Here is a 26420-nt window from a genome sequence, read left to right as displayed (position 1 = left end):
TATTCACCTTTTTTAATCATTCTCTGCCGGTCACGTAAGCAGATCTTATAGGCCTGCTCTGAATTGTCAAATAACACACTTGGCGGCTGCTTGTAGGGATATGAGGCCGTCCAAATATGGTTCTCAAGATCTAATGTCAGACCTTCTTCAATCAGCTGCCGCTTACGCACATCCAAGGCGGACTGCCCGGCGGCTATGGCGGCGCAATGACGGCAGTTCTTACAACCGCTGCACATTGATGGCGGCTGTATTCCCAAACTCTCAGTACTCAGGAACTCCATCTTGCTGACCTCCAACTTCACAGCTTTACAGGCGACAGGATTAGCAACAGTCCTGCCATCTGCAGACACAACTAAATAGCCTGTACCAAATAGGCTTCTGTACAGTCTAGAATCACCAACCATTTTATCTGCACACGGGAACATAGCTGGTGTTAAATGGCCGATTAAAACATCAATCTTGCCGTCGACCATAGAAAAATTATCAGGCTTCATGTTGAAAATATCGGCGGCGGCTGTAGGATCAATAGAACGCAACCCTTCTTCAGTACCAATGCTGGGCACTACCGCCGCCTCCAGAATATGTGAATTCCGGTTGCGGTCAACCAAACAAATCTTGACTGTAGGACATGCTTGGCTCTTTCCATCTGCCAGAGAAATAGTAGCTGTGCGACCAGTTGATGGCAACTCTAACTTCTTGGCAATACTTCTAGAAATCAACGTCAAATTTGCTCCACTGTCCCACATGGCATTGACGGTGACTTGACGTTTGTCAGCCGCCAACGCCGGGACCTGCTGCAACATCAGCATAAAATTGTTCTTGCTAAACAATTGTGATTCATACACTGCCGCAACTTGTCCACTAGCAACTGATTCATGTAATAATGAATTATGAGGCTGGTTGCAACTGTCAATGGTACAGCTGCCAAGCTTATCGGCTCTGGGACAATCGGCCACCTGATGCCCTTTTTGTAAGCAGAGCAAACAGGCGCCTATCTTCTTGACGAAGACTTTGCGTTCAGGAACAGACATATCCCTAAACTTGGAGCACTTAAACAACAGGTGATCAGAGTTACAACCTTCCGACGGGCAAGGCTGTTTCTTCTTGGTCTTAGCTGGAGACCCAGGTTTACCAACGGCTGTAGCTGCGGCCGCAGGATTACCTTTCTTCTTGGAGGGGGTGTCTACATCGATTGAACACCTCATCAAAATGGCGCCACGCTGTTCCTCTATAATCTTCAACAGCTTAGGAATATTTGGGGTATCCATCGAGCCCAACGCCAGGTTGAGCTTGTCCTGGAAATCACGTGGCAACTTCTTGGATAACATTTCCAAAAGAATAATGGTCAACCACTGGCTTGTGGTGACTTCCTCATCATCATCATCTTTAGTCAGCTGCTCGAGCTGGCTAACTGCACCACCAAACTCTGCTAAGACTGTCACAATCTGGTTGGAGTCCGACGGTTTAGGCTTCTTCTCCCATTGGTTGAAAAGGCAGAGCATCTGACGTGTTTTGGACTTAAAACGTGCGTCGAGGTAAGCCCATTGAGATTCATGTGATTGAATCTGAATTAACTGAAGTCTCAACTCTTTATTTCTGCAGACCTTTTCACTGCTCAACAATAACTGTAAATATGACGGGTCCTGTCCTACGGTAAGCTTTTTAAAATTGTCCTTGAAACTTACGTAGGCTGACTCTGAGCCGTCAAAGCTTGGAAGAAGGCGTTCGTCGACACGATTCATATATCCTGGCGTGAATATAGAACCGGTGCCGAACTGTGGTGTGCCAAACGGCGACACAAATGGCGATGCTGTCGAAGCACCCGCCGTCGTTGTAGGCGGCTTCACAGGTTCAAGCTTAACCTCGGCCAGCCGTTTCATCAAAGCAGACAAAGTGTTTATAATTGGTTCTGGTAAGGGAAAGTATGACCCTTTAATAACTTTCACAATCTTTATGCAACGATCATATAGTTCAGCCTTATGGTCAGGCAAATTATCACCAACTAAATCAACAACACTTTGAATGTCACTGAGCTCCTCCATAGCATCTAGAGCATCTTTCAGAGCGTTATAATCCTTTTGCACAGTAATTATATTAGAATAAATGTCACTAAACTCCTCAAGCTCTTGGATTCTCACACCAAGCTTGCTAAAACCGACCATAATGCTATCGAATGTCTCGAACTTGTCATGGACAAGGATTGACTCCTTAGTGAAATGTCTAACATCAAGCTCTGAAGATTCACTGACCAACTTCATCACTTTATTTAGTTCACTGGTTAGGGCCTCGACGGCTGGGCGCAGCCGTAGTCCCAGTTGAGCGCCTTTATTCTTTTTAGGACCCATGATTGTCACAATAATTAACTGTACTGATTACGATTATAATAGTGTGTGGTAAGGTATCACAACCAACACATTCACAAAACTTCACAGATATTTTCTTAGCCGCATCTGTTCTGTCTCGTTTTCATTGTTTCGGTACGCATGCCTTGCCGTACACGAAATCTTAATCTCCAAGCCCTCCGAATGACCAACATGTGAATGTTTACAAATGTGTATTTATTACCATGAAAACGGTGCATCTAAAACAAAAATATAAAGATTAATTACATAATATTAATGGTTTATTATTTTTGTATATCGAGGTTGCGTGATTTCAATTTAATTAAAAATATAAAATTTCTAAAAAACTTTAAATTGGCACGAAACATATTAAATAGCATCAGAAATTGATAATTTTAGATTCAAATGATCAATAAAATTAAGGAAAATATTCGTATGTCAAAAGTTAGCAGTTAAATGGTCTATTTGTTGAAAAATTAATGTTTTAAATTTCTTCGTAAAAATATACCATACTACACTTATTATTAAGAATTAAGATAAATTCTTACCACATTATACGTCAAACTAAGCAGGAAGGCTTATTTGAGATCTTCCACGGATTAGAGCGCATGTATATCCATCCAATACATTATTTTTATTCACGTAGCTCTTCACATGGGAATCAACAAGGAAAAAATGTGCGCGCCTTTGTTTGTTTACAAGCGAAGCGCGGAGATAGTTAGGAATGCCGCGTAACACACTCATTCTCTGGTGTAAGGAAAAGGGAATTAATGGGTTCGAACTTGTCAGGGAATACAAGAAAATCATTCCAACACAGATTCTTTAATTTATTGAATCAACCAATAAAGATTCATTCCCCAGAGTTGTAAATCCAACGAATGAGAAAATGTTATTAAAAACACTGGGGACTAGTGTAATAAAAAGCCCATTGTCCCCTTCCTCCCTGGAGATATATGGAGATATATACATATTAGAGTGTCAAAGTGAAGTTTAATTTCAATTTAAAAACAAGAATGACAACATTCATAAGTAATTGGGAAATTGAGTTTTATTTTGTGTATTTTAGACTTTAGTAACGCGTTTGATAACCAACGATGATTTATAACTATATTATTTTTACAAATAAAAAAAAACATAATTTGCTAGAATTTATTGAAACATTTAACTGTAACTTTATTTAACCAAATGCCTTTTTATTTTCGTATCCGCAGACAAATGTTCTATTTTAACCCCGTTTAAATTTTTATATAAATAGAAAGCTACAGACAAATTCTATAACAGAGTTGCTTTATCTCTAAAATGCTAAATAGATAAAATATTCAACATAGTATGATCATGTTTTACTTATCTCTTAAGTTATTTTAAAATTTATTTCATGGAAATCCTAGGAAGTTGAAATTTAACCCTTAATACTTTTAATTAGGTTTGACTGCTTTGATAGTAAAAAATTCGGCCCGTTCTCTATAACTTCATTTTTAAAGTTGTTTTTTTTCCTAGGAATCTAAAAGGAAATTATAATGGCCGATAAATTGATATACTCTCTCAATGATTGTACACAAAATTACCCCTTTTGTAGTGTAAAATAAGTGGTTGAAACGTTTGAACATTCAACTTAATTTACCAACCAATCAAAATTCAGTAAAAGTCCCCAAAGTTGTTAATCAACGAACATGAAAATATTATTGTAAAATTTTGGGGACTAGTGTAATAAACAGCCCATTGTCCCTCTTTCTCTGACTTTTTCCAATATTTTACAATTTTATATCAATAGGATGGGGGGGGGGGGGGTAATTTAGTCCCAAACCAACATCAAAGGAAATTGACAAATAAATTGTTGTGGAAAGCGATAAGAAAAATGTAAAACCGCTTTCTTGTCAAAATTTTGAAAATGAATCTGTCTCAGAGATAAAGTAATATGTAACACAGAATAGTTATTTATCACATCGTATTGTAAACAGTTTTCCGTGGATTTAAAAATGTACAATTATAAGATGAAAACTAGTTTTATTAGCTTCGAGATACCGAAGGTATGGGCAAAAAAAACTGGTATTAATATTATGATTTTTAATTTAATATTCGTGGAAATTTGTCCGTAATAGGGTGCTTTACATGATTTTTCATTGTGGCGTAGAACCTGTTCTTATTAACGTATGTTAATCAGTTTCGAAACCAAACCAAAATAATAATTATCATTTTTAATTTGATTATCTCTTTACTTCGAATTTGTCTCTTGAAAATTATGTATTTTACTTTCACTAGTCATACGCTTATGTTCAAACGAGAAATAAGTGTTTTTAAATAATAATAACATTTTATTATACTAGTTTTTTATTATGATTTGTTATTACGGGATTTTAATCATGTTATATTTGTGTTTAATATATATTGTTTAGCCTAACTTTTTGAAGCCTTTAATCTGCTTAACTTTCTTCTATACATTATCTCTTTTTTGCTCTTTATTTAATGACCTACAAAGCTATTTTACATTACCGCTTGTCCGTAATTTCTGTAGAAAGGAAAAGTGATTAATTTTGTCGTTTTTTGTTTTAAAGTTTCAAAGTTTAAAACATTTATTCAGCAAGTGTTTTTGTCCAGATTGAAATAAATTTTCAGAAAGTTTGCTTATTAATATTCCCCTTTTTTTTTTAAAAAATCTAATCTAAAACTGACTTTGTTATTTAAGCTGTCCTTATTTTAGTAAGCTGTCTTCCTTGTTTTCTAATAATATTCCCCATTAGAAAGACTAATTTGCTAGTTTTATATTTTGATTAATGATAATTAAAATTGATTAAGCTTGTTCCTTGTCAACTATAGAAAAAACATAGAAAAAGTTTCTTAAAAAATAATCGAGAGCTTAAAAGATGAAAAATCCCCCAAAAAATATGTTTAAAAATCACCTAGAAATAAAACAACACAGGGTCTTACACATATTTGATACACCTATTGGTTGATTCATTAAGTTGGGAGTTCAAACGTTTCAACCACCTATTTTTATCCATAGAAGGGGTAATTTTGTGTATCATTACTTCGGATATTCTTCAATTAATCAGCCATTGTCTTATCCCTTTAGATCCCAACTAGATGTTACTTAATTACTCAACATACGGCGAACATCTTATTGACTATAAAATCTTTTAATTGCATGACATTTGTCAAAATCTATACTGTAGTTAATTTGCTTATTTTTGGGCCAGGGCATTCCCCTTCACGTACCGGACATAGCAGCAATTCTACAATTGTGAGTGTCCTAAATGATGTCGCATATTTGAAGGTATTATCCATTAATATGAACATTTTTGCTTCTGGACTTCTAGCATGTCATTTTGTTTTTTAGCAAAAAGTGGAAAATCATGTAATTTTTTTTGCTGAAATTTCAATATTTTTTTAAAACATGGACAGGATAATAAGTTATCTTTGAGCTTGTACGTGGGCTAATATAATTTTTAGCTTTCCTATAAAAGATTATTTTTGTATATGTGTGCAGTGCATCCCTGAGAAACTAGAGTAAAAGTAAAAGTAGAGAGAGAAGGGACCATTAGCTGTTTATTACACTAGTCCCCAAAGTTTTGCACTAACATTTTCTTATTAATTGACTTAACATCTTTGGGGACTTTTGTTAATTTATATTAGTTGATTCATTATGTTAAGTGTTAAAACATTTCAACGACTAATTTTAATTTACAGAAGGGGTAATTTTGTGTATTAACATTGGGGATGAACATCAATGAGTCGGTCATTGTTTTATCCATTGATATCTTAGCTAAGACATTTTATACTATCATAACATGATTAAAATTGCGGAATAAATGTCTATATCCTTGTAAAAATATTAGCAAATTTATGTTTGTGATTTTTCCTAATTGGGTAAAATACACAAAAACTAGTATTTTATATTTTCTTTTTTAGTGCTAAAGTTAAAAAAGGATATAAAAACGTAGTTAGTTTATGGATGAAAACATCCATAAATGCGAAGCTCCAAATTTAGAAGGTTGATGATAGCCAGAGAGAAGACAATGTACTATTTGTTACACTAGTCCCCAAAGTTTCATAATAACGTTTTCTTATTCGTTGTCTTATCATTTTAGAGGGAATTTTGATTTGTTGGTTCGTTTAGTCGAGTGTTTAAACGTATCACGCACTAATTTTAATCACAGAAGGGGTAATTTTGTGTATCATTATTGGGGATGAACATCAATTTGTCAGCCATTGTCCTATCTCTTTATTTCCCTAATTAACAACCCAATGCTTAGCCACTCTCCTATTAATCAAACTACTGGTAATTAGATTGGCGTTCTAGATATTTTATTTACACTAAAATATTTCTGACAATCATGAAAAAATCCACTAGTCCCTAAAGTTTTATTATAACGTTTTTTTATTTGTTGGCTCAACATTTTAGAGGACTTGATTGGATGGTTCGTTTAGTCTAATGTTTTAACGTTTAAATCACTAATTATAATCTACAGAAGGGGTGATTTAGTGTATCATTATTTGGGGAGTACACCAATTTATCGGCCATTGTCTTATCCCTTTAGATCCCTGGAAAAAAAAATGCCAGTGAAACCTAAAATTGGTCGGCGTAGGATAACAATTGTAGGCATTACTTTACCACGAGAAGAAGGTAATTCAGGGACGTCTAAGCTTTTTATTTAAGGGGTTTGAAAAGTTTGAGGGGGGTAATCTAATGCATTTTTCAAAATGTTGAGTGGGTAAAATGTGGGGTTTCAATATTTAAGGACATCCCCTTACACCCACCCTTGGAGTCTATGGTAGGCATAGTTATTTTTGGTTTAAACACAAATAGTATAGCATGATAAACAAGTGTATGATGATAGATTAATTGATAAAATTTGAATTAATTTCCGCAGGATACAAACCGGTTATGAAACGTGAATATTAAGCAGACTAATATAGTAATAACCTACGAAAATATAAATGTAAATCTTATGATTAATATCTTAATATCATTTAAGTTTGGTCAACTGGTTATAAAAGCATACTGAAGATCTGTATTATTGGACTTTTAACGACTGCTTCTAAAAACCGGGTTTGTGCCTACAGAAAGATAACAAAAGTCTAAAAAACAAAAACTTTTTGTATGATCATTGAAGTTTTCTTTTTTTTTTACTTTATTGTAAGGTAAAAATGTTCGAAAACAAAAACAAAAATCCGCAAAGCTAATAATTATAGATTTTTGTTATGTTTTAGATGGGAGTAAATCAAGATACCTCGAGGATGAAAGAGGGGAGGATTTACCAGATTTGGGTAAGTTATATTATTTTTTATCCTGTTATATAAAGTAGTAAGGTTTTTTGTCTGTAGCTTAAGATTTCAATAACTATTGAACCACTTGAGTTCTCCTTCTTAGGGAAGCTTGAGATAGATCCTTGGGTGGTTTTAGTCTTTTTATTTTGAATGTTTAAGCCCCAGGATTGATTTAGGATATAGTTATGCCACCTTCCTAACCTTAATACTAAAGCCATATAAATTACCTAGATGCTAGGTGCGCAGCAGCTAGTAAGGGCGGGGGTAAAGTGATGTTTGCCCCCCTCAAACTCTTAAACCTCTTATTTCCCCCCAAAAATATAAAGCTTGGATGTCTTCGCCTTTATAGTTATGTTTGAATTTTTATGTGAGCTTCCAACTTTGTTTTTTTCTCGTCATCCATTTATTTGTGAATGTATTCTGCGAAATAAATCACTTTTTCCCAAGAAATTGATAAAGCAATAAATGAATAAATGATAAAAATGATTATATATTATATTTGGTATAATCTTCAGATTGGAGATTATTGTTTAAAAAGGTATCTAAGGAATAAGACAATAGCCGATAAATTGATTTACATCCCCAATGATTATTAATGAAATTAAACACATCTAACTTTTCGATCTGGACTAAAAGTTATTTTAAGATAATAGCTTCTGGTAGAAAATGTTGATAATAAATGTTAAGTTTTTATGTAAATTGAATGGGAGAAAAGTCAAATTAAATTACAGTGTCATTATATGTTGAAAATAAAGTCTTAACCTAACCTAAAATAACTTATCCAAAGCTACTGTGAAATTACGACGAAACCCCTTTAAGAGGCGTTTTCATGAAAGGGAATATACCTAACTTTTTTTGTGTTAACTTGAATTCAATGATTTCTTTATTTCAGGAAGGTCTCGGGCCAACACGATGTCGCTTGGTCCAGAACACGGGGACTCATTGCGGACAGGAAACACATTACGTCAGGCTGACAGCCTTCCAATGGGATACAGGCATCATAATTAATGGAAAAAAACTAATAAAAAAAAATAATTATACCTAAATATGACGTAGCTCCAAGAGTATGTCCCTAAAGTTTTATAATAACGCTTTCTTATTTTTTGCCTTAACAACTTTGGGGACTTTATTAAATTTGGATTGGTTGGTTTATTAAGTTGAGTGTTCAATCGTTTTGACCACCAATTGAATTGTAATCAAAATTTTGTGTATCGGCCATTGTCTTATCCCTTTAGATCCCTGTTTTCCTTGGGGCTTTTTCTAGTGGGAGGGTGATGGTTCCCTCAACAAAAATAGTTATAAACTTTCCCAGAACCTATGAGAAGCTACACTAAAGAACATTAAGAACAATACCGGTTCGGTGATTAGCGATATCCTTCGTTACAGACGGAAAGACATCCTGTTACTTTATTATAAGGATTAATTATGTTAATGAAACTAGGGTGAAGTCAACAGCTCGGTTCATGGCCCTGAACTCCTTCCCAGTGCCTGTTTCCACAGTTACAGCTTCACAACATCACAGGAACACAGTCAATTTATGGAATATTATGGATGTTGATGACCTCTAGGGGGCTAGGTGTCTTTTCAGGGTTCTAGACCTCTCCACGTACATTTTAACATAATGTGCGGTGTAAAGCGTCCATTCGCCCGATAGACAACCAATCCTTTGATTGCACGACCTTTGTCGAAGAAGTCTTAACTGTGCAAGAGTTACATCTGTTTTGGCCAAGGCTTACGTCGCCCACCAGACAAAGCAGCAGTAGGAACCATTTTCACGTCTTTCGTTAAGACGATGTGTTCAGCTGAGATTCAAACCTATTGCCTTTCCGACGATGAGCAGGTGCTCTACGTGTTGAGCCACGGTCAGGGGTATATATATTATGGGTGATAGATATATCTTACCCCGATTATGATAAACAAAATTCCGTCCATTGGTAGTGGAATAGGAATAAGGGAAAGCCATAGCCAACAAGCAAAATAGATTTAACATAATATTTGGGAGGCAGATAAAAATGTCTTTAATTCTAAAAAGTGTTGCCCTCCAACGACAGCTGAAAATCAACTTTCACGAAATTAATCAATATAAAAATGACCAAATTGACCTTGCAAAACTACCAGTATAACCTCAAGTGGAACACACACCCCTAGAAAAAGATCTTCAGTGTGTGAGAGTCAAGATAGGATTGCTTTTCACAGGTATTCCAGTTTTTTAAAATAAATACATAAAAAAAACGTCTTTTTTGGAGTCCTTACAAAAAAGACACAGGATGTATGTCTGTTTGTTTGTTTGTACCGAAGAATCTCGCTAACCGCTGAACCGAGATGGTTCTCCTTTACAGGGCAGCTTCGTAAAGGTCCTGGGAAGGTATTCTGGTGTCTTCCCTCCATGTGCATGTCGAGCACTGAACCATAAAACCTTACTTTTGGGGCGTCGTAGCTCAGTGGTAACGCACTGAGTTACGGTGGTGAGAGTTCGAGTTTTAGTCCTCATGTGGCAACTCGAATTTGGCAACTTACCCTGGTTGTATAAGAAGGGAGATTATTGGGAGTGGTTTGGACACTGAGACTTAATTGTCACGTACATAATATCTGTACAACCCCTATCCCAAGCTCCTCTGCGGAGAGCGTCATTCATTACTGTGACTTAATTTGGGACACCTGCCATACTCGGTGAGGTAATAAAGAGTTGCTCCCTTGAGACAGCGGGTCAAGGCATAATATACTGTAACTTGAGCGTGGCGCTTGATAGCCCTGGTGGCTGAACAAAAGTGTCTCGTCTTTCTCTATGACTACTTTGGTCCAATCACTAAGAAACAAAGTCCTTACAAATTAAAAAAAACATCACTTAACCTGATCTAAAGAAATAAACAAACAAACAAAAAAGCTACTCTCCTATTTCATTTATGAAACTTCACAAATAAGGGTTGGCGGTTTAATGTCCTCAACAAGGCACCTTGAGGGAAAACTCTGATATTGTTTTAAGCTATTTTTGCTTTAATGTAAACACACATAATTTTAGTATTAAAAGTGATTGCTTTGCCTCATAAACTATCCAAACTCTGAACTATGTAGGACTATAGGTACATTAAGAACTTCTGAGAAAGTCCATAAACCAACAAACATTTTAGTCGCTGATTTGTTAGGCATAAAGCCTTTGAAAAATGAAACAAAAACATTATTTTGTCAAAAACTTACATACTTAACCTTTTTGTACTCCTCTGTCATTTTTTTAAGCTACAAAATAATTAAAATATTGTCTTAAATTATTGTATTCCTACCTTTATGGATTTCTAATAAAGTACTTAAAATACTAAAATTGTATAAACATTAATTAAATATTTTGACAAAACAAATCTAATTCTTTAAATCTTTTGCACTTGCAAATATTTGAAATTGTTTAACAGTAATAAAATATTTGATATGTAATTTTTAGTAGCGAAGCTTTTCTATAATAAGGGTCGGTCCGTCCTTACGTCCGGAACTTGTAGCTTTTTTTCGTTGATTTAGGCATTGATGAATTGTCATATCGATTGAAAATGATTCCTATAAAAATAAGGAAAGAATTAGGAAGCGTAGCAAAAGACCAGAAAGTCTGTACGTCCATCAAAACGTGATGATTCTTTTACTTTTTAAACAACATTTTTTATGTGATGTAAGTGTCTTATTTATCTGATTTTTTAATACTAATGCCTATTTCAACAAGGTACAATGTTATAAGCAGTATCTCTTTAATCAATTCCTAAAAATGTAAGTATGTCCTTAAACAGTTTCCTGTATTTAATCAGATCTGCCACAAATTACTTACAATTTTGTTGGATTTATTTTGTGCCTTTTTAATTCGACACTCTACAAGTGTTAATTTTCGTTTGTCCTATCGTTTCGAAGCTTTGCTTTTACAGATGTATTCATCCTTGTTTATTTGTTTTCAGTATTTTAAGTGCCCTTTTCAAGAGTCAAACAAAGAAGGAAAAACAGAGGTAACATTTTAATCATTAGTTTTTAGTTGCGAAGCTACTCTACAATTCTAAATATCGATACGTCTGTCTTAAACTACGTGCTATAGGCCAGATAGCCATCAAAGGTAATATTTCAGTGGTTAAATCAGTTTCTATTTAGGATGGACGGCTGCCCTGTTTTGTTAAGATTCCTTTAACACAGAGCATCAACTTCCTGTTGGTCTTTTGATAATGTGCTGAAGTAATTTTTGCAATGCATATTCATTTTTTTATGGAGGGCAAACTTGCATAATTCACGAATTTCACATTTTTAGCGTTTTTTTTTACCTTTATTGTATCATATTTTATTACTACACATTACCTACTATTCGCCGTTTTTGAGATCTTAATTCTTTTTGTTTTAGGTATGAGCATGCAGAAAGTTATGACCGTCAGCCTTCTAAAGAAGAAACCATCTATCAAAATGAGGTAAAAAATAAGTATTATATAATATGTTTTCTCGTATTCATTCAAATCCGGTGGATAAGAACTGGTTCTAATCCATACGAAAAGACTATGTCCAGCATCGTATTATATCCAGCTTTCTACGAATATTATATAAAATATCCGCGGAAAGCTGTTTATAATACGATGCGAGAAATAACTATTAAGGTTATTTATTATCAAAACCTTTTCGAATTTAATTTGAGAATAATTGACAAACATTACCTAGGTAACTTCTAGGAATATTATAAAAATAAGAATATCATATTTTATTATTTTATACCAATATTAATGTACTTCAATACTATGATTTAAGTATGTTTTAACCAGGTATGTTCCGGTTTTGGGCTGCCTTTTATCTAACTCTTGTTTGGGTGGGCTGTTTTGGGAACTTTCATTTTTAAGCTGATTTTTAGTGCAAGAGGGGGAGTAGTTAAAAGAGAGGGTTACTTTTATTTTTTTCCTATGCAAGTACAATGGTCCATACCTATAACAATAGAAATAGTTATCCTGTTATATATAGCAGTAAGCTTTTTTTGTATGCAGCAAAGGATCTCTCTAACCACTTAACCGATATGGTTCTCCTTTGCAGTGAAGCATCTTATATGTCCACCAGGGAAGGTTTTAAATTTTTTTTGGAAGATGGTATCTTCACTCTCCCGATAAAAAATGCGCACCACCCCCCCTCTCAAAAAAAAAACTTGATTGACTTCCTCCCCCCCCCCCCTTAAGTACCCCTAGAGGCTTCTAGGGGGAGTAACCGCTTTACATGGATAAATTACTATGTAAATTGTCCTACAAGTGTTTTTATAAGGGTGCCCAAAACCCCTTTGGGAAACAGGGCCTCCAAAAATCAATTCATCCATGATTTAACCAACCCAATATTTGTAATTGCTTTCCCTAAAAGGATTCTTTGAAAACAAATTATTCTTTCAATAACATTCATCTAAAATTTATTTCCCGTAAAACATTTTTCTATTGTTCTGTAGTTCATGTTAAAATTTCAATTGAAGAACATCAAATTCTACTTAAAAATTTATAGATTTTTCGAACAAACAATTAGATGTAACTTCGAGAGGAGAGGATAGAGATTTTTCCAGGAAGGAAGGGACATTGGACTGTTAATTAAATTACACTGGTACCCAAAGTTATATAACCACTTTATCTTATTCGTAGGGTTATAAACTTCTATGAAATCTTGATTGGTTAGTTACAAACTAGTAATGTACAAACTTTTCAACCAATAATTTTAATCTACATTAGGGTTGATTCAGTTTATCATCATTAGGGATTTAAAAAGAGTTATTGTTCATTGTCTTATCCCTTTAGTCCTTGTATTTTTCAGGTTGTGCAAGATTTGGGGAGGGGTGGGGGGTGGCCCAAATTTATTTAATAAGGAAATAGAAATATGTTGACGTCCCTGCCACCGTAGTTTCTTCAGCTTATAATACCAAAGTAGAAGGATGTCTGATTGATTTAAATTCAAGCCTTGGGGGGTGGTTTTATGCTACATACTTTTTCTGCCCCTTTTTACCACTTTCTTTAGATTCTAGTGGCACAACCGCTAATGAACATAAAATCTTAGCATTCGTTCTTGTCCTTATTTATTATTGTCAGGGATCTAAAGGGATAAGACAATGGCCGATAAATTGATGTACATCCCCATTGATGATATTGCTACATAAAATTACCCTTATGTGGTTGAAACGTCTGAACACTCAAATACTTGGACCAACCAATCCTAATTCAATATAAGTCCCCAAAGTTATTAGGCCAACGAATAAGAAAACATTATTATAAAACTTTGGGGACTAGTGTAATAAACAACTTATTGTCCCCTCCCTCCCTAATTATTATTGTCTGAAAAACTTTCCATTAACTGACAATAATTGTTGATTTCATGAAGGAAAGTTGCGTAATTTTACTAGAAAATAAAGTTTTTACTATCTATCTATAATAATACAAAGTAGAACGATGTCTGTCTGTCTGTCCATCTGTCTGTCTGTCCGTCTGTCTGTCTGTCTGTCTGTCCGTCCGTCCGTCCGTCCGTCTTAAGATCTTGGTAACCACTGAACCGATCTGATTCTACTCTTCAGGGAATATACCTACTGGTCCTGTGGTGGTTTTAGGCTATTTTCTTGGAGGGTGGGACACCCCCAACCCCCCCAAAAACAATTTTTTTTGGTAGGGGATTTCCTTGGTCATTTTTTTTGTAGAAGATTTCCTTGGTTCTTTTACGTATTTCGCCAAAAAAAATTTTATCACCTCTTGGGGCAAAGCCCCTGGAGGCTAGGGGCGAAGCCGCTAGTTTAAATATATACTATTATAATTACTTTTTGTAGTACAAGAAAATCTAACGAGTTCTTCGTAAAGGGATTGAGGTTATAGGTACAATCCTTATAAACAGGATTTTGTATGTCATTCTGTTTTGTCTGTACCGAAGGATCTCGCTAACCGCTGAACAAATCTGGTTCTCCTTTACAGCATAGCTTCGCATAGGTCCTGGTAAGATTTATACCTATTTTTGGGAAAGGGTAAAACCACTGCCACAACAGAAATCGCCCCTAGAAAAAATTACCCCCCCAAAAAAATTTAAACTATGTATCTAATATAAATTTTGTATTTTTTTTCTTTTGAAATCTAAAAAAAGAGTTATCGAATTCAACTCCCCCGTCCTCAAGTGCCCCTAGAGGCCTCTAGTCAATTAATTTAGTCGAAATAACTATAATAAACATAAACCTAGTATATTAATTAAAAAATACCACTTGCATAGTCCCCTTTACTGAAATCTCAGTGCTAGTTCTTAATCCTATATCCATGACAAAAAAAGTTGTCCCGGGTTTTTCTAATTTCCTGTATAATAATAGAAATTCCATTCCTATTAATAGCTACACAAATCTATTTTTATCCTATCTGATTATTTTTACCAAAAAGTTATTTTTTTTATATATAACCCAAACAAATTATTTTATAACACGGAGGAAGGGGACATTGAGCTGTTTATTACATTATAATAAAGTTTTATAATAACGTTTCTTATTTGTTGACTTACCAACTTTGGGGACTTTTATTGGATTCTTATTGGCTGGTTTAGTAAGTTGAGTGTCCAAACCTTTCAATCACTAATTGTAATCTACTGAATGGTAATTTGGTGTATAATCATTGGGGATGTACGTCAATTTATCGGCAATTGTCTTATCCCTTTAGATTCCTGATCCTATCTGATTTTTTAAAACAAAGAGTTAATTGTTTTTTTTTATATATAACCCAAACAAATTATTTTTATAACTAGACGATTTTTTCTCAATAAAGTCTCTTAAAGTGACGTTAAGTTATGAATACACCTAAATAAAATAGTTAAATAAGAGATTAAGGGATATAGTACATAAAGATAGGGATATATAGGGATGAGACAATGGCCGATAAATTAATGTACATTACCTCTTCTGTAGATTACAATTCAAGGTTGAAACGTTTGGACATTCAACTGAATGAACTAAACAATCAAAATTCAAAAAAATTCCAAAGGTTTTTTTTGACAGCAACTAATTTTGATTTATCCCTTAATTCATAAATAAACTCTTGACAACGTCATTGAAATTTTAATTGAAATATTTTAGAACTGACAAGGTTGTTCTAATACACTGTAATACGTCATACTGTCGTAATATTTACGTTATTATTATCATCTATTATCAATGGAAATTATTAAATTATATACCTCATTTCAAATTTTGACGTAGCTCTGTATTATTTAAAATATTTAGGATATTTAAAATTATCTTCACATTTTTATATCATCATGGAATATTATTATATTATTAACTAGCGGCTTCGCCCAAAGCCTCTAGGGACTTTGCCCCGAGAGGTAATTAAAAAAAAATCAAGTACCTCTGGAGACGACACCACTACCTAATTTAAAATAATTAAAAATGGGGGGGATTTTTTTCATTTTTGAAAATAGCATAAAACCACTACTGCACTGGACCAGTAAGTACAGGGTGCGGCACATAAATCGAGACATTTTGTAATTTTTAAAGAAATGAACATAAAATCGTCAATTTTAAAGATTTTATTGAATTTTAAAAACTGGGAAGCAAAATAGGTATATGACTAGTAGTTTATTTAACAAAATCGCCGCCAGCCTCAATCACCGCCTCTACCGGCCTCCTCAACCGCCGGCAGGTCCAGGTCAAAATGTACCTGTCCAAGCTGGCGTAGTTCTTGATAGTGGCAATGAGGGAGGTCTTTGTGGTATGGGCACGTCTATTGGTGCATGCTTCAAAGTAGCCCTAGGCCCAAAAGTCCATTGAATTAAGATCGGGCTGCTGGGAGGCCACATTTCCTTAGGAACATGAGCAACCGCCAAATTGACAAAATCCATGTTTTTGCTCTCATTTGGGCTAGGATTTAGCTACAGTGGATTTTAAGTACTCAAAATACGTGTCTCGATGAGCTTAAGACACATAAAAAGTTTTGGGTCAAATTTCCAACTTCTTCCCTGTCGGGCCCTACTGTTTGTGATTTCTTAAGGCTCAAAATCTTTAAAAATCGACCTCATTTCGGCTAGGATTGAGCTAAAATGGATTTAAACACGGCAAAATGTGTGTCTCAATGAGCCTAAGACACCCACAAAATTTGGGGTCAAGATTCCAACTCCTTCCTTGTCGGACCCTACGTTTTGTGATTTTGCGCATTAAACCACCGGCGCATTTGGAATCTGCCTTGTTGAACATATGCGCGGCCAGCTCGATGTACACGTCTATCTTCGTCCAAAGATTTTTTTTGTGCTAAAAGGTCATTACCTAAGCCTTCTATAGTGGGGTCAAGTGTCCTGATTGGTCAAGTAGTTTTCGCGCCATGGCCGTTTAAAATATGTCTCGATTTATGTGCCGCACCCTGTATATTCCCTAAAGAGTAGAATCCGATCAGTTCAGTAGTTACCGAGTTACTTTGTATTATAAATAACTAGCGGCTACGCCTCTAAGAGCATCTAGGGAACTTAAGGTAGGAGGGGGAAAGTCTAATACCTCTACTCCCCCCATTCCCACATTTGAATTACAATATTTTTTTTTTTTGGGGGGGGGCATTCTTCATTGTATCCTTCCCCAATAAAGTTAAAACCTTCCCTGGATAAGCTTCACTAAAAGCAGAACCATATTGGTTCAGCGGTTAGCGAGATCATTTGACACAGACAAACAAAAGCTTTCTTCTTTATATTATTTGATTTCTAAATAACTTTTTTTTATTTACTTTCTTTATATTTGAATTAGTGAGTGAGACAAGGGGAAGTGCTTAAAGAAATAGACTAAAACCAACCGTTTAAAGGTTTCCAGAAAAGCAGGGTTTCGGATCCGCATTGATTGTATGCGGATCCGGATCCTTGAAAATAAAAATAAAATCACCAAATTTTTCAAAAAAAATTTATTCTATAATTTGAAGTCAAAAATACTTTTAATTTTCAAGTCTGAACCTAAACCTTAAAGATTGGCTCTCATCAAGAGAATGTCTGAGATTTTATATAAATTTAGGTAGATTTTTCCATTTTTTCCGCATTTTTTTGAGTCCAAGGATCCGGATCCGGATCCTTGGACTCAAAAATATGCGGATCCTTGCGGATCCGGATCCGGATCCGAAACCCTGGAGAAAAGCCTAACCAAATCAGAACAGCCATTTTGGAGTTATTTAGCTTCAGAAAAAAATCTTTTTTTCTTTATATTATAGGACAAAAAAACTCAGGTATCTAAAAGGATATAACAATACATCCCCAATGAAACTACACTAAACTACCCCTTTTCTGGTTGAAACGTTTCGACACTAAACTATATGAACCAACCAATCAAAATTTGCTAGGAGATTCATTGAATAATAAACAGTTCATTGTCCACTCCCTCCCTGAATTGTAATACATATTTCAGATGAAGGAACTTATCTGGTTGGACCTGCAGGCATGGTTTGCTGGGAAATCCATTGATAATACACAAAATTACCCCTTATGTAGATTATAATTATGACGTATTTCAGGTGAAAGAGTTGATCTGGTTGGACCTGCAGGCATGGTTTGCTGGGAAATCCATTGATAATACACAAAATTACCCCTTCTGTAGATTATATTTATGATATACTTCAGGTAAAGGAACTGATCTGGTTGGACCTGCAGGCATGGTTTGCTGGAAGATCCATTGATAATCAAGACAAGTGGCTGATCAGGTGAATAATACTGAGAATTTTAATCATTTTATCGAATCTCCATATGTTGATTTGAAGTTCTCTTTCGCAATATACATTTGGTTATAACTAAGAACACTTTACCTTAATAAGAGCATTGGACTACAAGAGGGGCGTCGTAGCTCAGTGAGTTCGAGTTCAAGTCCCCATGTGGCAACTCGAATTCTCAGTTGAACATATTCACACAACTTCCCCTGGTTGTGTAAGAAGGGCGATTATTAAGTGGTTTGGATACTTAATAGTCACGTACATAATATCTGTACAACCCTTATCCCAAGCTCCTCTGCGTTGAGCGTCATTCATTACGGTGACTAAATTTGGGACACCTGCCATTCTCGGCGAGGGTGAGGTAATAAAGAGTAGCTCCCTTGAGACAGCGGGTCAAGGCATAATGTACTTGGGCGTGGAGCTTGATAGCCCCAGTGGCTATACAAAAGTGTCTCGTCCTTCTCCATGACTACTAAAGAAACACTAAGAAACTATGGCTACACACACATACACACACATTGGACTACAACCCAACACCCAAATTTACAGAAATACGCGAAAAAAATACCCCAATTAAAGAATCAACTTTTTTTTTTTAGTGAAAGAAAGAGTGCTGATAGTTTATCCATACAGATTTCAACCTACAGGTAAATTTCTTTCTCAGTACGGCTTCGAAACCCGGATTAACATCCGCTGGATTAAAACCGGATCTCAGCCATACTGAAAAATCATGTATAGCATCGACGTATTACAGACAATTATCCATGAGTATTAAATGAAAATCATAAAATTAATTACAGTTTTGTTTGCCAAACCATCCAAGGAACTCTGTGAAGCTTCCATAAAATGGAGAACTCAATAGTTTGTGTTGTTATCAAAATCTTAAGTTTCAGAAAAAAAACTTGACTAGATGGAAGTCCGTCTAATTTTTGGACCGGATTTGAATTCTTACAAGAATCCGTCCAAAAATTAAACGGATTCTCCGCGGATTCTGGATTCTAATTTTTTTGACGGATTCCGGATTCTGGATTTTGGATTCCGGATTCTAGCAATATTTTAAAGGCCTATAAAAAAATAAATTAAGGGATTAAATTATACCGAGTACTGGGAAGAATCTAAAGCTGTTTTTTTCCCTATTTTCTGATCTCTCCACTTGGTGGTGTAGGTGGGGAGAGATGGGGGGTGTTGATCGTTGCCTTCAAAGAGGGAGAGGGGGGGGGGGGTTGAAAGAAAAAACTAAAGACGCCAATTTTAGCCTAACAATTAAGAATCCGAATCTGCTTTTAAAAAACGGACTCCGGATTCGGATTATGGATTCCAAAATTGGGCGGATTCTGGATTTCGGGTCGGATTGCTAACCCTACTTTATATATAATAGGATTGTATTTTTTTTCTAGTTTTCAATACCTAGGTACTAACTTTGTTATTTTTGTTTTTTAAATAAGTTTTATAAATTTGATTCTAGTTTTTGTTACTGTGGAAACAATATTTTTTTCCTGACCTAAAATGAATGTAATGTATTTAGCTTTTTTACTTTTCTTTTTCCTAGGATTTGAAAAATCTAGCGAAAAACAAAATTCTGAAAAAAGTTTTGAAATGAAATTAGTTTGAATGGCAGAAAGAACGAATCCAGGGATCTAAAGGGATAAGAAAATGGCAGATATATGGATGTATTTCTTCAACGATTATACACAAAATTACCCATTCTGTAGATTACAATTAGTGGTTGAAACATTTGTCACTCAATTTAATGAACCAACCAATTAAAATTCAATAAATGTCCCCAAAAGTTGTTAGGACAACGAGTAAGATAACGTTATTATAAAACTTTGGGGACTAGTGTAATAAACAGCCCAATGTCCTCTCCCTCCCTGGAAGGAATGGTAAGCAGCATCCTGATTTTTAATGGGAGCGGAGCTTATCCCAAGGTTTTTGTGTACATTCTGATATTGTATTTATCCTATTAAAAAGTAGTAAGTCTGTAGTAAAGGACCTCATTAACCGATAAACCGATATGGTTCTTCTTTACAGTGAGTTTCTTGTTGGTCCTACTTTATTTTTATAAATAAGTCAGGGTATGGTTTTAGGCTATATTTCTGTCCTTCCATATCCCTTCGAATATAGAGCCCCCAGATTCTAGGGGCGCAGCATTTTTGAAGATTATCTGCTATCATAGAGACTGCAATATTAACACTGATTTTATAGCTTTAGGGTAACGGTGCCAATTTACAAAATATATAAATTTTCTGCCTTTGATAGCATTTGTCTTAATGTAGTCTCATTTGGAACATAAGAAATAGCGGCGTAAAAAAAGTCACCTCTATTTCTCTTGAATGATTGTCTGTAAAATACGGCGGGAAATTCCAGTTCGACAATGTTGAATGTACTGTATTAAAGTAACTGCAAGGTAAAATCCGAGTAACTACATGTTTTAACTTCTTTTAAGACTTGCTTCCTTTGTGTTGGTTTATAAAAGAATCACATTTGCTCTCCAGTATAAAGTAAATACTAAATGTAGACATACTAACATTTACAGACTTGATTATTAAGATGCTTCGTTAAGAACATTATACCTAATGACCCTAGGAATCTATTTTCTAAAAGTGAATGTAATGATTAAACGGACCTTCTGATCATGGAGAACTAAATTGGTTTAGTAGTTATTGAAATCTTAAGCTACAGACCAAAAATATATATAATATATTTTAGGATTAAATATTTATTCCCTTTTTCTAAATATTGCCATTCTTGTTTATTTTGTTGAAAGTTTGTGTTATAAAATATTGATTCTTCTCTTCTGTATAAAAAGAATTCAGGGAGATACAGGGTAATTAACGGGGATCTAAATGGATAAGACGATTGCTGATAAATTGATGTACGTCCCCAATGATGATAAACAAAATCAACCCTTCTTTAGATTACAATCAGTGGTAGAAACGTTAAGACCACCAACCTATCAAATTCAATAAAAGTCCTCAAAGATTTAGCGAACGAATAAGAAAACAAACGTTATCATAAAACTTTGGGGACTAGTATATTAAACAGCCCACTGTCCCCCCCCCCCTCTCTCTCTGTATAATTCTACTTATCCATCTCTCCGTGTCGAAATTAAATAAACTCAACAAAATTCCAAATTGGACGCAACAATAGAATTAGAGAACAATATATATTGACTTGGTAATAAAATATTGATAATTCCTTTATTTTTCTAAATAATAATATCTATGATAAATTCACTGAGTGAAAAAGTCTTTGGTACTTCTTAGTTATTTATTGAAATATATTTCGGTGGACACTGCACCCTCTTCAGTCTAAATGACACAAATCATATTAATTTAATTTACATATTAAAAGATAGGTAAACATAAAGAAATTTGTAGAACTATAAAGGCAAGAAAATGTTGCTAAATAAAGAAAATAATATGATCAACCTTGTAGTTTAGCTGGGTGTTAAAAGTAAACTGATAAAGATTTTTTTTAGCAAGAGGCAATAATCAGCAGGGGGGGGGGTGTTTAAAAATAATATCTAGTTATTTATCGCATCGTATTATAGACAGCTTTCCACGAATATTAAAATGAAAAATTATATGATTTAACCAGATTTGTTAGTTCCCAAAGTTTCAAAATAACTTTTTCTTATTTGTTGGCTTAGTCTACAGAAATGATAATTTTGCGAATTAGCATTGGGAATGTACATCAATTAGTCTGCTCTTTAGATTTCTGTTTATTATATATATGTTTAAAAAAAACATTTCATAACTATACTTTATTCATTATAAAATAAATGTTTCAATAATACAAAATTGATATTCATCTAAATTTTACAAAATTATAAATCAATATATATGTTCAATTTGTTAACAATGAATTTATAATTTCATTAAAATTATATTCTTATTAAATTCCCCTGTACTTTTTTCGTTTTTAAAAAATTAATATTGGAAAAAAGAACATTATTATGATTTAGAGGGAGGTGGGTTGTTCTAATATTCCGTAAAAGTTTGAGTTTTAAGGCTTAAAAACAGTAGAAGAACGATAATAATTCACTAAAAATGTGTATTCCTTATTTAAAAGAACTATAGACAAACATTTTTTTAAAGTTAACATAAATTTTGTCGTTCTACTACTGTTTTAAGCCCTAAAACTCACACCTTTACGGAATTTTAGCACAACCTACCTCCCCCTTTGTCGTTTCTTAAATGTCTTGGTTTGGTTGTTTTAAAGATCTTAATGAACTGATAATATATAATGTTTGGCCATATAAGAGAGGTAGAATGTCTGTCTGGGTGGTTTTAAGGACTGACATGGGTATATTTTACCATGTAGCTTCATATAGGTCATTGAGAGGGTTATAACTCTAAAGGAATAATACAATCGCCAATAAATTGTTGTAAAATCATCCCCAAGGATAATACACAAAATTGACCCTTCTGTATATTAAAATTAGTAGTAAGCTAAAACACTCAACTTAAATAATCCATATTCACGAAATCCCCAAAGTTGTGAGTCAAACAAATAAGAAAACGTTATTATAAAACTAGTGTAATAAAAAGCCCATTACCCCTCTCTCTCTATTTATAACTACTTAAATATTACATTTTGTTATCTCATTATTTTCATTGAATTAAAAATTATATTTTATTAAGGTTTTCTCCTAACCAAGATTCTGAAGAGAAAGATTTAGATAATGAAAATTTAGAGGTAAAATATTAATTACAAAGTCATAGTTCTTTATTAAAATGTAAAATATAAAATGTAGAATTTAATAAAATTGTAAATACTACAGTCGTTTTGAATATCATATTGTTTTATTATACAAACGATTTGCTTCTCACCTAGTATCCTTGGGATGGCGGAGGAGGTAAGGTGAAAGCTTAGATCCACATCATCGATACATTTATAAAGCTTCCATGAGAAAGAGAGGGGTAGGTTTCTGGTAGAATCCGTAAAGGTGTGTGTTTTAAGGCTTAAAAATAGTAGTAGAACGATAATATTCACTAAATATGTGTATTACTTATTGAAAAGAACTATAGACCAAATTTTTTTTTAAAGTTAACATAAATTTTTATCGTTCTACTACTGTTTTTAACTTATAACACATAACCTTTACGGATTTTACCAGAAACCTACCCCTCTCTTTGCGGTTTTTTTTCTCACGGGAGCAACCCTTAAGAAAATAGCTTAAAACCACTTAGAAAAGTAGAGCCAATTGGTTCAGCAAATTTGATTTTGCTTTTTTGGGAGGCGGTTCCTTTTTTTGAGGGGGGAAGGGGTGTGGAGGGTTTCCCATCCCTCAAGAAAATAGCTTAAAAACACCACATGACCAGTGGGTATATTCCCTGAAGAGTAGAGCTCAATCGGTTTTGCGGTTATCTATATCTTAAAATTCAGACGCACAGATTGACAGACAGACATATTATAGGATATATTCTAGATAATTTTGCTATTTTAGGAAGTAATACGAGTTAGTTACGAGCCTCAGACTTCTACAGATTCTGGTCTCAGTACTGCAGAAATTTTCTATGATGCACAAGAAACCATAACATCCAAAGCTAAGCTTAGTCCACCCTGTATAGGTAATGGGGTTTGATAATCATTTTAACAAAGTAACAGGATATCTGTTTGTCTGTCTGTATGTATGTATGTCTGTCTGTTTGTCTGCCTGTCTATTCGTCTGTCTGTCTGTTTTTCTGTCTGTTTTTCTATCTGTCTGTCTGTCTGTCTGTCTGTCTGTCTGTTTGTATGTCTGTTTTTCTGTTTGTCTGTCTGTCTGCAAAAATAGTCTATGCCCCCCTCCATATATTTAGGTTTTTTTCGTTTTAGGGGTTCCTAAAGCCAAGGTGAACTTACCCTGCAGGGCTTTCCAGTATAACACCTAGCCCAACTTGACCTATAGTAATAAACAAACAAATCCCATTATCTATTTTTTTTTTATAGAAATGAGTGTGTTAATATTTAGATCCAAGTTTGGAGTCTGCCTTAGCCAAGCTAGGATTATCCAATCACACCCGCCTTCAACCATCTTCAAGTATTAGTCAAGTTAAGAGAGAACCATCGCCACAACCTATAGAAGGGACGATCAGTGCTTATTTTATATGAGGTTCAGGTTAAAAGAATATTCTTGGTATAAATTTTTGTCTAAAAAGTTAAAGATAAATATGTAAGACATATTATATTGTCATAAGCATTTTAAAACATATTTGAGGTTTCGTGTAACATTTTCACTATTAGAAAGTTCGGGTATTGTCGGTTCCGTGACATTGCCTCTTAAGGGGCGTTTCGTCGTATTTTCAAAGTAGCCTTTCTCCTATTTCTAACTACAGTGAGGGAGAGGGGGGGGGGCTTTAACCATGCGGGGCTAATTGCCTAACTCTGGGAGTAAATCATTAACATTTATCTAAATTAAACTAACCTTTCAAAAGCTACTGTAAAAATACAACGAAACGCCCCTTAAGAGGCGATAACCCGAAAGTTCCTAAGCTGAGACATCCTATTTGAAATAATTTCTTTTATAAAGGAAAAAAATTCTAAAATAAGCATTGGTCCCACCTAAAGATGAAGGAGAAGAAAGTGAGGAAAAACCTGTTACAATTTATCTGAATACTATTGGTGAAGATTCTATAGGAAAATATTCTACTTTTGATATTAGGTATAATTTTGGAATTTAGTAACAAAACAAATAATTTTATAGCATAGATGTATTACCAGACAATCTGGATCCCCGTGTTGAGGACCTTTTACGTCTGCTAGCAAATTATTTTCTGCCCTTTTGTGCGACCTGGCTGTGGTAATATTTCCGACGCCATTGGTTGATTTTCAAAGTCGGCAAAGGGTCCACAGGAAGGGGACATATGGATATTTAACCACTCCAGTTTTATAAAGCTTTACATAGGTTCTGGGATGGTCTTAGGCTATTTGTTTTTTTGATTATATTCTTGGTATTGTTTTATTGTTAACTGTTCATTCTCCCCATCGAATATAGCAAGGGACGCAACCATTAGTGTAATATAAATCCTTGAGTTAATCTTAAAATAAGAAATTGAGAATATTCTGATTCTAGATGGTATCACAATGAGCTTCCCCCAAACCCCTATCCACCAGGTAAGAATGTTATTACTTGGGCCAACAAAACTGGAATTAATCTATTGTTTTTTATTATACTATCTTCGGAAAGCTGTAAGTTAGTTAGGATAGGTTATGTTACATTAATAGAATTTGGGTACGAGGTAGCCCGGATGGTTTAGAACACTAAATTAATAATATTGGTGAGGAGTGGTTGGGGTTCAATGTTCGATAGGTACTTTGAGGGGGAGCACCATTTTTAGAACGCTACAAAAGTAATTATTTAGTAACTTAATTTTTATCACATTTTTCAGCGATCACATCTAAAAAAAACAGAAAGGGAGGGGAAATTAATTTCACTGGTACCCAAATTTTTATTACCAAGTTATCTTGATGCATTAGCCTATAATATTTTTAATTTCGATTAGTTGGTTTCAAACTAGTAGTATCAGAACTTTTCAACCAATATATAAAATATATAGACGGGGTAATTTTGTTTACTAATTACAAATGGGATGTATCTTATACTTTAGAATAACACAAGGTTGAAAATGCCAATTTTTTTTATCTATTTCAGGATTGTGTTTGTGATAGTTTGATTATAACCTGTTCTGAACGAATCAAGAATACTAACAACGCATTAAACGAGGTATCACAAATTTGTTTTATTTAAAAAAAAAGGATCTAGTTTTTTCTTCTACCAATTCCAAAAAAAAAATTTATCTGTATGGTCCTAGGGACATTTATAACATTGTACCCCAAAAAGTTTATCTGTCTGTCCGTTTTGTCCGTTCGTTACGTCCGTTTTACTTGGTTTGGAAGGCCTCCGGGATACTTCAATTTTTTTAAAAATGTGATCTTTTTTTTCTTGATAAGATTTCTCGTTTAAAGGTTAAGGCACCCTCCCTAAAAATATTTTAAAACCTTCCCTGGACATATGTATAAGTAGCTTTACTATTAAGGAAACCCATATTAGTCCAGCAGTTAGCGAGATTCTTCGCTACATACAAAACCCATACTGTACTTTATAAAATAGGACTGTTGAAAAAAATAAGGAAAAATCCTCCAAAAATATGGAAAAAAATACTCCAAAGTA

General features: G+C 34.3%; 1 protein-coding gene across 1 annotated transcript in view; it reads left to right on the top strand.

The window, feature by feature from the left end:
• Nucleotides 1–26420, top strand: part of Mekk1 (mitogen-activated protein kinase kinase kinase 4) — a 142416-nt gene that overhangs the window by 34974 nt on the left and 81022 nt on the right. The window contains exons 7-20 of the mRNA XM_080146397.1: nucleotides 7551–7607; nucleotides 8500–8602; nucleotides 9049–9129; nucleotides 9726–9803; nucleotides 11537–11584; nucleotides 11968–12031; nucleotides 18177–18256; nucleotides 18862–18909; nucleotides 22909–22963; nucleotides 23715–23838; nucleotides 24222–24336; nucleotides 24819–24886; nucleotides 25323–25363; nucleotides 25902–25973. Of these exons, the coding sequence (XP_080002523.1) occupies nucleotides 7551–7607; nucleotides 8500–8602; nucleotides 9049–9129; nucleotides 9726–9803; nucleotides 11537–11584; nucleotides 11968–12031; nucleotides 18177–18256; nucleotides 18862–18909; nucleotides 22909–22963; nucleotides 23715–23838; nucleotides 24222–24336; nucleotides 24819–24886; nucleotides 25323–25363; nucleotides 25902–25973 (1034 nt within the window). The remainder of the gene's footprint in view (nucleotides 1–7550; nucleotides 7608–8499; nucleotides 8603–9048; nucleotides 9130–9725; nucleotides 9804–11536; nucleotides 11585–11967; nucleotides 12032–18176; nucleotides 18257–18861; nucleotides 18910–22908; nucleotides 22964–23714; nucleotides 23839–24221; nucleotides 24337–24818; nucleotides 24887–25322; nucleotides 25364–25901; nucleotides 25974–26420) is intronic.

This window comes from Acartia tonsa, chromosome 13, assembly GCF_053477335.1.
Source record: "Acartia tonsa isolate MP-2025a chromosome 13, ASM5347733v1, whole genome shotgun sequence".
In the NCBI taxonomy this organism is placed as follows: Eukaryota; Metazoa; Arthropoda; class Copepoda; order Calanoida; family Acartiidae; genus Acartia; species Acartia tonsa.
Note: the sequence above shows the minus strand (reverse complement) of the source record. Positions and strands in the feature narration are given on the sequence as shown.